Source organism: Pagrus pagrus (assembly GCF_965226575.1).
Source record: "Pagrus pagrus genome assembly, chromosome: 16".
In the NCBI taxonomy this organism is placed as follows: Eukaryota; Metazoa; Chordata; class Actinopteri; order Spariformes; family Sparidae; genus Pagrus; species Pagrus pagrus.
The window spans coordinates 12,243,941-12,256,778 of record NC_140200.1 but is presented as its reverse complement, the minus strand read 5'-3'; the positions used below and the strand labels follow the sequence as shown (position 1 = coordinate 12,256,778).

General features: G+C 43.1%; 1 protein-coding gene across 7 annotated transcripts in view; it reads left to right on the top strand.

Moving 5' to 3' along the window:
- utrn (utrophin) overlaps positions 1-12,838 on the top strand; it is a 193,823-nt gene that overhangs the window by 52,225 nt on the left and 128,760 nt on the right. For all 7 annotated transcript variants that reach the window (XM_084377235.1, XM_084377236.1, XM_084377238.1 and 4 more), the window contains 10 exons: positions 103-192; positions 389-559; positions 1,410-1,582; positions 2,917-3,067; positions 4,017-4,192; positions 10,627-10,762; positions 11,213-11,362; positions 12,006-12,158; positions 12,266-12,367; positions 12,575-12,695. In XM_084377235.1, coding sequence (XP_084233361.1) covers positions 103-192; positions 389-559; positions 1,410-1,582; positions 2,917-3,067; positions 4,017-4,192; positions 10,627-10,762; positions 11,213-11,362; positions 12,006-12,158; positions 12,266-12,367; positions 12,575-12,695 — 1,423 coding nt within the window. The remainder of the gene's footprint in view (positions 1-102; positions 193-388; positions 560-1,409; positions 1,583-2,916; positions 3,068-4,016; positions 4,193-10,626; positions 10,763-11,212; positions 11,363-12,005; positions 12,159-12,265; positions 12,368-12,574; positions 12,696-12,838) is intronic.

Below are 12,838 nucleotides of genomic sequence, written 5' to 3'. Positions count from 1 at the left end.
GAATGTTTTCTAACCTAAGAAAACGTAGCTACCTGCCATATTGTGTTCACCTGTTGTGCACTGTTGCAGTTTAGTCAATGTGTATGTGTTTGGCTGCTTTAGGAATTGAGGGTGCTTCGAATCAGGCAGGTGGAAGTCTCTGTGGACTCGTCTCACACCTTCATAGAGCAGAGAAGAGAGTTTGCGGTCGAGGTGAGAGATTTACGCATGCATGAGCCACATGTTGTCTTCACATACTCTCTAGCAGTGTGTCAATGAAATCACCAAGTTGCGTTTTTCATTGTAGTATTAGTTTAGCATAGTGTGACGTGTGTGATGTATTATCATGCGGCACTACAATTCAGTTTCTCCTCTCTCTGTTTTTTTCTCTCGCTCCCATGTGGCGCAGGAGATGTCTTCAGTGGAGCGTAGCAGCGCTACCTCACTGAGTCCCTCTGACTACCTGTTGGACATCAACAAAGTGCTCCTGGCCATGGCCGACAATGAGTTGCTCCTGAACTCCTCTGAGCTCAGCGGGGGGCTGTACGAAGACTTTTCTAGCCAGGAGGACACACTGAAGGTGGGTCCTCACTCATGTACCGAATAGTGTCAATTTTCCAATATAATTCCATTTGAATTTCACTCATTATTGTTAATATTGTAAATTATTTGGAATATTATAAATATTTACTATGCAAACCTCACTACACACTGTATAGGGGCTAATGCTTTGCCAATGCTACAATCAGCATGTATTTGTTATCTGTTCCATCCACTAGAAGGCATTTCAACAGGTAATAGCTTTCTTGCTAAGACATATCCTAGCGATTTCACATGTGGGGAGGCCAGGTACCATCATAACAGTAAAAAGGACCAGCTACATTCCTGTTGGTGCTAACTACAAACAAGACTCATTACATCAATGTCAAGTCTTGAATACTTTTATCTTGAAGTAAACGTGTATGTAACGCTGTGATCCTACCCTCTCGCTGAAGTTACATAGTGCAGAAACAAGTGATGGGGGGCCGGAGTGGCTGAGACAGAGACACCATTTACCTTATTACAAGACACTGTACCATCAAAGTGATTTTGAAGCTATTTTTATGGTAAAAAAGTTACATAATGTTGCTTTAAATCTGGAGTTGAAAACTTTCTTGAAGGGATTTAAATGGGGATTTTCAGCACCATAAAGAAATCAACGTGATAAAACCTGGGGCCAAATCTGTCCTTTCTTTTTCTGTCCTTTGAGACAGACTGTCTTTGCTTTTTTTGCTGATCAGACAGTCATCTGCCATAATTGATGTGATTTTATGGCACTTAACATCCTCCCCGCTGTGGGAACCTTTTAGCCTCTGTTTTAATTCATAGTCTCCCGCCTTCTCTCGCTCACCTTGCTGTGTTTCCTTAATCTTGCACTGGTCTTTTTCTAGAATATCAAAGAGAATCTGGAGCGTCTTGGCGAGCAGGTCACAGGAATCCACGAGCGCCAACCCGATGCCATTCAAAACGCTTCGCCTGCTGAGGTCGCCCAGATCGGAGACGCCCTCACACAGCTCAACGCTGAGTGGGACCGCCTCAACCGCATGTACAACCACCGCAAGGGGTGCGTACAACAACTTGACACACACAGATAACACTGTACATACACTCCTCAACTAGTGGTAAGGTGTAGAATAAAACTTGAATAAGTCTGTCACAGGAAAATGTCGTGACTGAGGAGAGAAGTGAGCACGCTGCTATTTTCAGATGTGAATGTGTGTGACAGGATATGCGGCCGAGGCTGCTGGAACATTAAATGCCAGCTGTCTGCTAGTCAGGAGACAGCAGGAACAGATAGAGAGATAGACCAGGGCACACAATCAAGCACCCTACACACACACACACACACACACACACACACACACACACACACACACTGACCTTGATTACTATCAAAACAATACCTTGGGCATAAACAATCTCATGCCTATTCACATTTTCACTCACTCATTCATTTACTGACACAACACACATGCACGCACTGCATGACCTTGACAACCATCAACAATTCCTTGGGCATAAACAGTCTACATTTGCTGAGCACAGTATGAGCACATGCTAGAATAAACTGGTAAGCTAATTTTGAAGATTGCACACGAATGTGGGAGCACTCCATCTGCAATCACAATAACCTCTGGGCATCATTAAAAATCAAAAGAATAGAGTATATTTTGTAAAATTGCTCATCCAAAACTCATTTCCTCACCTCATCTCTCTGATCAGATGTGTTGTTCTGTGAAAGGAAATGACCCTCGTGCAGACAATCAATGTGATAAAAATCAGTTTTTTTATATAAGGGCGTTTAACTAATCTAGACTAGTCTGTCTGTGCTGATTTATTCAATAAATGTGAACTTTCCTTATTGTGATGACATTTTCAGGTGTTTAATAAAGGTCAGCGGTGCCATTTTTCCTATCGGAAATTGTGGAATTTCCCCTGAATAAACTTAAACCAGAATTCGTAGGGAGAAATCAAAGCCAGAATCCACTGTCATTATTCAAATCAATCATGAACTGAGCTTAAGGTTAAAAAGATTATGCTGGGTAATTGTCTGCATGAGTGTCTGGGAGATTGATCTCCACCTGAGTTTTAAAGGAGACATATTGTGCTCATTTTCAGGTTCATCATTTTATTTTGGGTTACCACTAGAATAAGTGTACATGCTTTGATTTTTTAGTCGGAAGAAGGATATAGTGTCCCGTGCACCTAAGGCAAGTGTGTAAAAAAAAATTGACATTTAAAAAAGGGTAGAGAGGAGGGAATGACATCTACTCAGTTTTGAAAGTAACTAAATACAAAATGATAGAGTTAAAGGATGGGTTTGTCATTGTACATGTCTGTACATGTCACCAATATTTTGGTGCCTGTTTGAACAGTAAAAACCTCTTCCTGCTGCAGGAGTTTTGACTGCGCTGTAGAGGAGTGGAGGCAGTTCCACTGTGACATGAATGACCTCAGCCAGTGGCTGACTGATACAGAGACACTGCTGTCTGAGAGTGTTGGCCCTGACGGACAGCTAGATCTGGACTCTGCACGACAACATCAAGAGGTCAGTGAAAGGTGAAGGAGCACGTGGAGGTTGGAATATTAGTGTTTTTCCACATAACATTAATGTGTATTCGATGAAAGTCTCACGGAATATAACGATTTGTATTTTTTATATATTTTTATTATCTTATAGAAATCTTTCATGCCCTTCTACTAAGAACTAATTAGTGGAATATAGACTCATATGTTCCCATATGTTTACAAGCCCAAGGCAACATGATTACCTTCCCAGGATGCAGTGGTAATATGTTTGAAATATAAGCAGCTACATGTTGGAGAATGTTAGTCAGCAGATAATTGCATTTGGTTTCCCAAGGGGAAATCTTGGTGCTATTCTCTACCTGATAAACAAACCCACTGCACATCTAACTGCTCATTATGCAGAGCGAGAAATGGAGAGAAATGAACTGGAGAGGAAGATGAGAAGGGGCCTCTGATATTGCTTTGTTTGATTACTAAAGCGGGCGATTTCATTTCCAAAGGGAATTAAAGTCTCCGGAGCCACAGCATTATCGCTGACAGCACCACCGCCATTAACACCTTTTATCAGTGCGGTTCACAAAGTTCCAGCTGCACTCCATCTGTCCGGCTCCTTTACACTTTTTTCACAGTCTCTGAGAATGAGATGAAGGATCAAGTGGATGGGAATTGAGAGATCAATTAGCTGACTCACCCTTTAGCGGACTTTACAATCACTCACCCTGCTTTTCGGATCTGTCTTGGCAGGTTAAATCTCTCTTAGTGGAAGTACAGATTTGGCAGCTTAAATCTTGATGTGCCACAAGTCATGCCAATGTGTCAATCTGAGAGATGGAGTTGTGCTGGGGGATTTGGCTCTGAGTGATCTGGCTTATGCTGTTCGATTGATCCCCGATTCCACCTTTTTTCTGTGTTTTCTTCCCCCATCTCTGTCCCTCATGCTCTCTGTCACTCTTTTATACATATTCTAGGAGCTTGAGGAAGGTCTTGCCAGCCACCAGCCTGTCCTGGCTTTACTGAACCGCACCGGAGAGCAGATAATCGGGCAGCTGTCGTCCCCTGATGGATCTCTGCTTGAGGAGAAGCTGGACGCCCTTGGTCATCGTTGGAGAGCTGTCAACCGCCAGGTCTTGGAGAGACAGCGCAGGTGGTTTATTCTGGGAAACACACAGGATGCTACGTCAGATCTTTTTTCTGCACATCCTGTATTTATACCTATCTCGCACATTTCATGTATCTCTGGTGAATACTTTGCAAAATGCTGCACAAAACTGTACAGCTCTTCTTTTCTATTTATGTTTCTGGACTTGCAGTACTTGCTCTTTATGCTTCCTTGTTTATTTCTACTCACTATGTTTATTGTAAGACACCAAAACACCAACACTAATCCCTCATATGTGAAAACCAACTTGGCAATAAATCTGCCAAGTAGAACAATAAATCTCGGCGGTCACGTGATGTCGTCACCCTGAGCAGTCGACTGTTGCTGAGCTCCCGCTGCTGCTGAGCTATATGTCACTATTAACCTCACTTTAAAAAAATTACAACCTTACAAAAACTTGCTTTAAAGCATCCAGACAACACGCCGAACACAAAAAGCCTCCGAACCCGCAGTAAACATGCTTGCTGAGGATCCAGAACCGAACCAGACCGTGGCAGCTAGCAAGGATGCTACACCTGCTGTGGACAACGAAGCCCTCGCTATGGAAATATCACAACATGTCGCTGAGAGAATATCAACGATGATGGAGAAGAAGTTTGGAGATCTCTCAGCCACATTGGAAAATATTACTACACGACTGGAGACCAACACAAAACGCATCACCGAAGCTGAGAGTCGCGTTTCGGAAGTGGAGGACAACATGTCGGCCATGGAGTCCAGGCTGAAGGGACTGGAGACTAAAGTGTGTGCCCTGACTGAGAGGAGCATTGATTATGAGGGTCGCAGCCGCAGGGACAACATTTTAATCTTCAACCTCAAAGAAAATGCGGAGGGCCGACAGCCGGTTACGTTCTTTGAGAAATGGCTGCCTACACTGCTGAACCTGGAGACCAAGCGGGGCATCATTAAAATTGACCGTGCCCACAGGTCCCTCGGCCCGCCAAAGCCCAACCGGCCCCGCGCGGTGATTATCAAGTTGCACAACCCGAGGGATAAGATGAGGATCCTCGCCGCGGCCAGGGAGAAAGGACCGCTGACACATGAGGGACAGACCATATTCATCCGACAAGATCTGGCTAGTGGAGTCAAGGAAATGAGACGTGCGTTCAACGGAGTGTGCCAACGACTTATTGACATGAATATACGGTTTTCCATGCGCTTCCCTGCTACCCTGAGTTTCTCCCACGGAGGAAAAAGTCACTCTTTTCACTCACCGAAGGATGCGCTTGCCTATGTGGACGGACTGAGCTGAGCTAGAGGTGATGTAAAAATACGTGTATCTTGCTCATTGCAGACACTGTCAGATCTTTCATGATTTGTGAGAGGGTGTGTAAGATAAACTTTGTGTGGTTAAGTTAATTCTTAGCTGTCTTGTTTTTGTTTGTTTCTGTTTTTGTTTTGTTTTGTTTTCCTCTCACATTATGCTGCAATTCACTACAATTGATGGAGAGCTCAGGCTGGTTGCCAAAATTTGACCATGTTAGTTTGTATGGTTGTGATCTTCTTAGCTCGTGGTGAGCGGGGGAGTGGAGAAGACTTTCTTTTTCTTTACTTTTTTTTTCTCTCTCAGTGATGTTTTTGCTCGGTTCCACGTGCCCCGCTAGTTGTTCAACGGGCCACACTATTGGCCCATTCCGGGATAGTGGGTGGTGGGGGGGTTGGGGAGGGGGGGTGTTCTGGGGATGCTTTAATTGGGTGTTTGCTGGGATTTCATCGTTTGGGGATGAATACTTTGTTCATGATGTTCTGTCATGTTTATTTACTTATGCCATCATATATCTTAAGCCTTCCATAGGATACTTCACGGAGCTGTCCATTCCCCGCCTGCTTGTGGTAAAAACATTGAGCCCTTCTGCCCTATCACAAAGCTCTCTGCTAGATTGCTCAACATTTTACTTTTTATCTCTATTATGCTATGAGTGATCTCAAAATAGTTTCCCTTAATGTTAAGGGGTTCAATAATGTTATTAAAAGGCAAAAGATCCTTGCTTTTCTGAAAAAGGAGAAAACACAAATAGCCTTACTGTCTGAAACTCACTTAAATGATTTGGAACATCTCAAATTAAGGAGGTCCTGGGTGGGCCAAGTGTTTTACTCATCCTACAACACAAATAGCAGAGGAGTGGCCATATTGGTCCACCGTAGTCTCCCGTTTACCTTAGAGAAAACCATAAAGGATAATGATGGTCGTTATATCCTTATCTCAGGCTATCTTTATGGGGAACAGATTCTCATTGGTTGCATATATGGCCCAAATTCATACGACTCTGCCTTCTTCCCTAAGCTCTTATCTGAGGTCTCATCAGTATCGACCCCATATGTTGTATTAGGGGGCGACTTCAATTGTGTGCCTGACCCAAGCCTTGACCAGTCCCCATCTAAACCTAGCCCAATCCCTCGGAAGAGCCTCAAACTGAAAGAGTTCTGCCATGATTCAGAACTGTTTGACACTTGGAGAATGACCAATCCCAGGGAGAGAGATTTCACCTTTTTTTCCAATCCCCATCAGACATTTTCAAGAATTGATTTCTTTTTGTCATCCAGACTGGTTTTGGATAGGGTAAAGGAGTGCTCAATTGGCATATGCTCACTCTCTGACCACTCTCATGTAAGTTTGAGCATTTGTCCTCCTTATACTGACCCCTCCTCTCGCCACTGGAGGATGAACCCCTCGCTACTGAGCAGTCCACCATTTATTGATTATATTACTGAACAGTGGAATGTTTTTATTGCTACTAATAAGACTCCCGATGTCAGTCCATCTCTGCTGTGGGAAACGGCTAAAGCCTATCTTAGGGGGAGTATTATATCATATACCACAGCTCAGAAAAAGGCCGCTATGAAGGAGCAACTTAGCTTAGAAAATACAATACAGCAGCTGGAGGTACAATTTAAAAGTGCACCCTCTAAATTTCTGTCTAAAAAATTGGAAGCAGCTCGTTCGGCCCTAAACCAACTGCTAACTAAAAAGGCTGAGTCAGCCATCTTCTTTGCAAAGCATAGGCTCTATGAGTCAGGAAACAAACCTGGCCGTCTTTTGGCAAGATTGGCAAGAGGTAGAACGGAGTCAAACACGATACCATCACTGCTGGATGACAATCAGGTTAGACACTACAAAACCAAAGACATCAATAAAATAATGAGGCAATTCTATCAGAAGCTTTACTCATCTGAATGTGAGTTTTCTGAGGGGAGGAGGAAGGAGTTTCTCGATAAGGTGTCCCTCCCATCCCTGTCAGAGGAACAAAAAGTAAAACTAACGGCACCAGTGACTGAGAAGGAGGTCCGCACAGCCATAGCATCCCTTAAGGGTGGAAAGGCACCAGGACCTGATGGGTTCTGTCCGGAGTTCTACAAGAAATTGATTCACCTGATAGCCGGACCACTTACTGACATGTATCTTGATTCCTTTGGGATTGGTCACCTCCCCCCAACGCTTAATCTAGCAAACATAACACTTATCCTCAAGAAAGATAAGCCCCCTGATATCTGTGGCTCATTTAGGCCCATTAGCCTTATTAATGTGGATAGCAAGTTGCTTTCAAAACTGCTTGCAACAAGACTGGAAAGACTCTTGCCCTCTCTAATAAATACAGACCAAACTGGATTTATACAGAACAGGTTCTCCCTCACAAATGTGAGGAGACTGTTGAACATCATACAGTACTCAAGTCAAAAAAATCATAGAGGACTTGCTGTATCTTTAGACGCTGAAAAGGCGTTCGATAGGGTAGAGTGGGAATACTTATTTGACACCCTTGGGAGGTTTGGGTTGGGGGGGGATTTTCTTAAATGGATTAAGATACTCTACAACTCTCCACAGGCCTGTATTGTAACTAATGGCACACAGTCGTCGCCTTTTCCACTGCGTAGGGGGACGAGACAGGGTTGCCCCCTGTCTCCGTTGCTCTTTGCGCTAGCACTTGAGCCCCTAGCGGAGGCTATTAGACAACACAAAGACGTACATGGAATGACGATAGGAGAGACAACCCATAAAATTGCACTCTATGCTGATGACATCTTGTTGTTCCTGACAAAACCTGACATATCAATCCCAACTATTCTCTCAATTATCCAGGAGTTCAGTTCATTTTCAGGCTACAAGATCAACTATGGCAAATCAGAGGCTATGCCATTGGGCAGTCCGACTGACCTGGCTTCACTTGCTAACTGCCCCTTTAAACTGTCCCCCACAGGCTTCACCTACCTCGGGATAAAAGTCTCACCAGACCTGTCTGAGCTATGGAAGCTTAACTTTTCTCCCATAGTAACTAAAATAAAGAGGGACCTGGATAGATGGCACGACCTCCCTCTATCTTTTATGGGGCGCATTAGTCTAATTAAAATGAACGTATTCCCCAGGTTATTATATCCCCTGCAAATGTTACCCCTGTGGATCTCCAAGAAGGTTGCTCTTGATATAGAGAGGGCATTTTCTAGATTCATATGGCATGGCAAGAGGCCCAGACAGAAAATAAAAACATTACAGTTACCCTCAGACAAGGGAGGCCTAGGCCTGCCAAACATAATTTATTACAACTGGGCATGCCACGCACGCTTCCTATGGGAATGGTTACATGCTCATCTTGAATCCAAGCCCTGTCTAGATTCGTGGTCTTCTTTGCCATCCTCGCTATGGAGCTTGGTCATGAGCGATAAGAAAAAGATACATAGGGATATCAAGAATAATCCAATTATATACAACACTATTAGAGTGTGGCAGGAAATCTGTAAACATCTAGGCAGAGGAGGTTATGCCTCATTCCTGACCCCTCTTACGAGGAATCAGGATTTCCCCCCAGGTCTCCGTCCCAATATTTTTGACAGGTGGCACGGCAATGGGGTGCGTGTGATTGGAGACTTATATGACAATATGATACTAATGACTTTCCAACAATTGCAGTCCAAATTCAGTATCCCTAAAGAACATCACTATGGCTTTCTTCAGGTCAGGCACTTTGTTGGATCTAAGACCCTACCACCTCTTGATCCAGCCATGTACAGTGAGGTTGAGAGGTTCCTCATCTCCCGAAAAGGTCTCACCAGTTTTATTTCTTCCTTCTATGCACTACTATACTCTCTTAGTACAGGCGATATCACAAGCATTGCGCAGAAGTGGGAGAAAGATCTTGACACAGAGTATATTGAAGATGACTGGCAGGAGGCCATTAAAGTATTTAAATCTACCTTTACATGTAACAGACTGAGAGAGACACAATATAAAATACTACACCGTCTACACCTAACGCCATACATACTAAATAAGATGGACCGTCAAATTTCACCCTTGTGTATTAAGTGTCATAGAGAGGTTGGAACATATTACCATTATTTCTGGCAATGTAAATTGATAAAAAGATTTTGGGGTACAATCTCACAGGAACTGAGTGGTATCTTTCAAATAAAGATGAGGAAGGACCCTGGCCCTTTCATCCTCGGCCTTCCCTCAAGGGAGGTGACTTTAACCCATTTGAAGTTCAAATTATGCGACAAATTATTATTATTGGCCAGAAAATGCATTTTAATTAACTGGATCACTGATAAACCACCTAATGTTACCCTATGGTATAGGGAAGTGTTCCGGGTCCTCCCTCATGAAAGACTTAGTGCAGTCGTGAAGGGTAATGAAGGGTCCTTTAATGAAATGTGGGCTCCTCTGCTTAACTACTTACCTGACGAATTGACTCAGTTAGTGATGAGGGGCCAGTCTTCCTTACATTGGTCACGCCCACCTGAGATGATTCCTTAAGTGTCCCTGTTTGCAGTGTGGCATTCACACACTACCATATTGTTTTGTTCCTAATTTGTTTGATTTATCACTGCTACTGTGTAGGATACTGATATGACCGTGACTACATTAATGGGTGAAATGTGTGTACGTGGAGCAATGTGGGGAGGGGCTCCTATAGCCTATGTGCTGTGAGGATGTATAGGGGGCAGTCGGCTGGAAGATTAGATGGTTGGCAATATTGTATTCTATTTTATTTTTTCTATTTCTGTAATTGACATGATGGCAAATTGTGTGTTCTGTGTCCTTGTTGAAAAACAATAAAAATTTGTTCAAAAAAAAAAAAAAAAAAAAGAACAATAAATCTCCTATAGAAGAAGAAGGAGGATGAAAGAAGAGGAAGAAGGCATACTTTTTTAATCCCCACGGGGAAAGTCTATGTTTTCACTCAGTTATTTTTACACTGTAACATTTAGTCTTACAGTATAATGAAGCACAGAGGTGTGTGCTCCCTCTCCATCACCGACAGTCTTTGTTTCTTTATCAGTGTTGGCAGGTTAACATTATCAGTGTGGTCAATCAGTCTATATAAGCAATTTAAATGTAAATTTTAGGATTAGGCCAGCAACCTGCAGGAAATGAAGATCCTAATCTGACAATATAAAGTGTGTGTGTTTGTGTGTGTTTGCAGGCTGGCTGGAGGAGACCCAGCCCTGTCAGAGCTGGTCAGGAGACGCGATGAGCTGGCTATATGGCTGGAGCAAGCAGAAACTGCTGTCAGCTCCTTACCCGTCACTGCCACTGACAAAAACCTCAAAGAACTCAAGGTACAGCTAGGCTCAGAATATGCTCAAGTCAATTGCGATTCACTGAGGTGCAGAGATTTCTATTCCCGCTTTCAGATGGATAGGTTCAAGTTATTTTTATGGTCAGCTCCAACTGTGTTGCATTTTCTCTTTGTTCTTTGTTTGCCTCACTGTACTCACAAGTTGCTCCCTGTATTCAGTCACAGGAAAAACAATTTCAAAGCCAGCAAACTTGCACAGAAATAACCTCACTCTCACATCTCTTGTTCTGAATGATGCATTTTTCTTCAGAGAAATACAATCGCTCATTGTTTTCCCACTTCATTCCTTCCAGACAACAACCTCAGCCAGACTTTTAATCAGTTATGAAACAGTATAATGAATGATGTTGTGCTGCTGTGTTACTACTACATCCCCAAATCAATCTCTCTGTGGAATCGAGGGTCAGCGCGTTCGTTTTTTTCTTTGCAGGCCCTTGCCGAGGAGATGGACGCGCAAAATGAACGTCTCGGATGGCTCAACAAGCATGCCCCTCAGATCCTGGCCAGTCCGACCGTGAGTCCCCAGAGCAGAGACCAGCACGTTGGCAAACTGAGAGCCATCAACCTCAACTGGAGCAAGGTACCAACACTACATCCAAACTCATACTGGATTTTTTCACCACTGTTGTGAGCAGTGGTTAATAACCATTTTCCTTAAGCGACCCCTTTTTGATCATTTAGGAAACTGACGATCCATGACTGAGTGACAGATTGCTTCCTGTAAATATTGCATGAGAGATGAGTTGTCCCGATACTTTTAGTAACCTATTCAACAATTCTGTCTTTTTTAGGTATTTTTCCATTTTTAAAAGTCATACATACTTAATAGGCTTCATTTTTGACAGCTTCATTGTTTTCTGATCTGTTAGTTCTCTTTTTCTAATGCAGGAAAGGGCTCTTTAGGAGAGAGTGATGGCAGTATAGTTTGTTTCAGCAAACTTTTTGAGCATGCCCTTATTCTTAGTAGTAATTATAACAATAATCAAAACTTGAAGATGAATCATTTCATTTCGTTTCAGAAATTAATTAAATGCTGAGATATATGCCTGCTGTACTGTTCATTTTTAAAAAACCTTTCTCAAACAGCTTAGAATAAAACAAGGACCTTGCAGCTCCTCGTTTAGGTTTAGTAGGGACCACAACGTCTGCTGTTCTCCCCCCTTTTCTGCTATGTCTTCTCCATCCTCTTTCCAATCATTCTTCGCTCCCCCTTTCCTCTGTAGGTGACCCATGAGTTGTTGGACAAAGTGGGCGAGGTGGAGGCCAACCTGCAAAGTCACGCTCAGTTCCAGGACAGGATGAACAGACTCACCGACTGGGTTGTTGTCACGCACCAGACGATTGTGACCAGAGGCCTGACTCCTGGCCAAGCACAGGTAGATCATTGCACACGTCATGAGAACCAAGACACCTAAAACCTCACAGGAAATCTTTTTACCCCAGGCACAATGTGGCGCTTAGAATGAGTTCTTGCCTGTTGTAGGCTCTGGAGGTCTCCATGAAGGACAGGAAGAGGGACCTGGAGGACCTGTTGGCTCATTCTATAGAGCTACAGAGACGGCAGCAGCTGTTGCCTCACGAAAAGGTCCCAGTTTACATTGTAATATGATTAAATAAAGATGCACTGTTAATTGTAGCGCATGATTATACCATATTGCACCTTTAAAGTGCTAGATAATTTTATTTCCAGTAATTAATTGAGGTTTAATTGGCTGTTTTATTAAAAGCTGGCTACACTCTTGCTAATATTTTGTATTCAGTCATTAACCATATTTATGTGCCATGTGTGTAGAGTAAGGTAGAGCAGCTGGCAGCTGATTGGAAAGCTCTGGATGGTCGACTGAGGGAATCACTCCAGCCTACCGTCTCTCCATGGATGCAGCACCAGCACACCGTCCAGCACCAGCAGCTTGGTAAACATATCTAGAGATTTACTTCATGATTTCTCTCGTTTTTCCTATCATGAGTACCATCTTTATAATACATCAGTGGTGTAGGGATAATAAAGTATTACATCTTTTAATGAGAAAGAAAATGAGATAACAGGAAATAACAA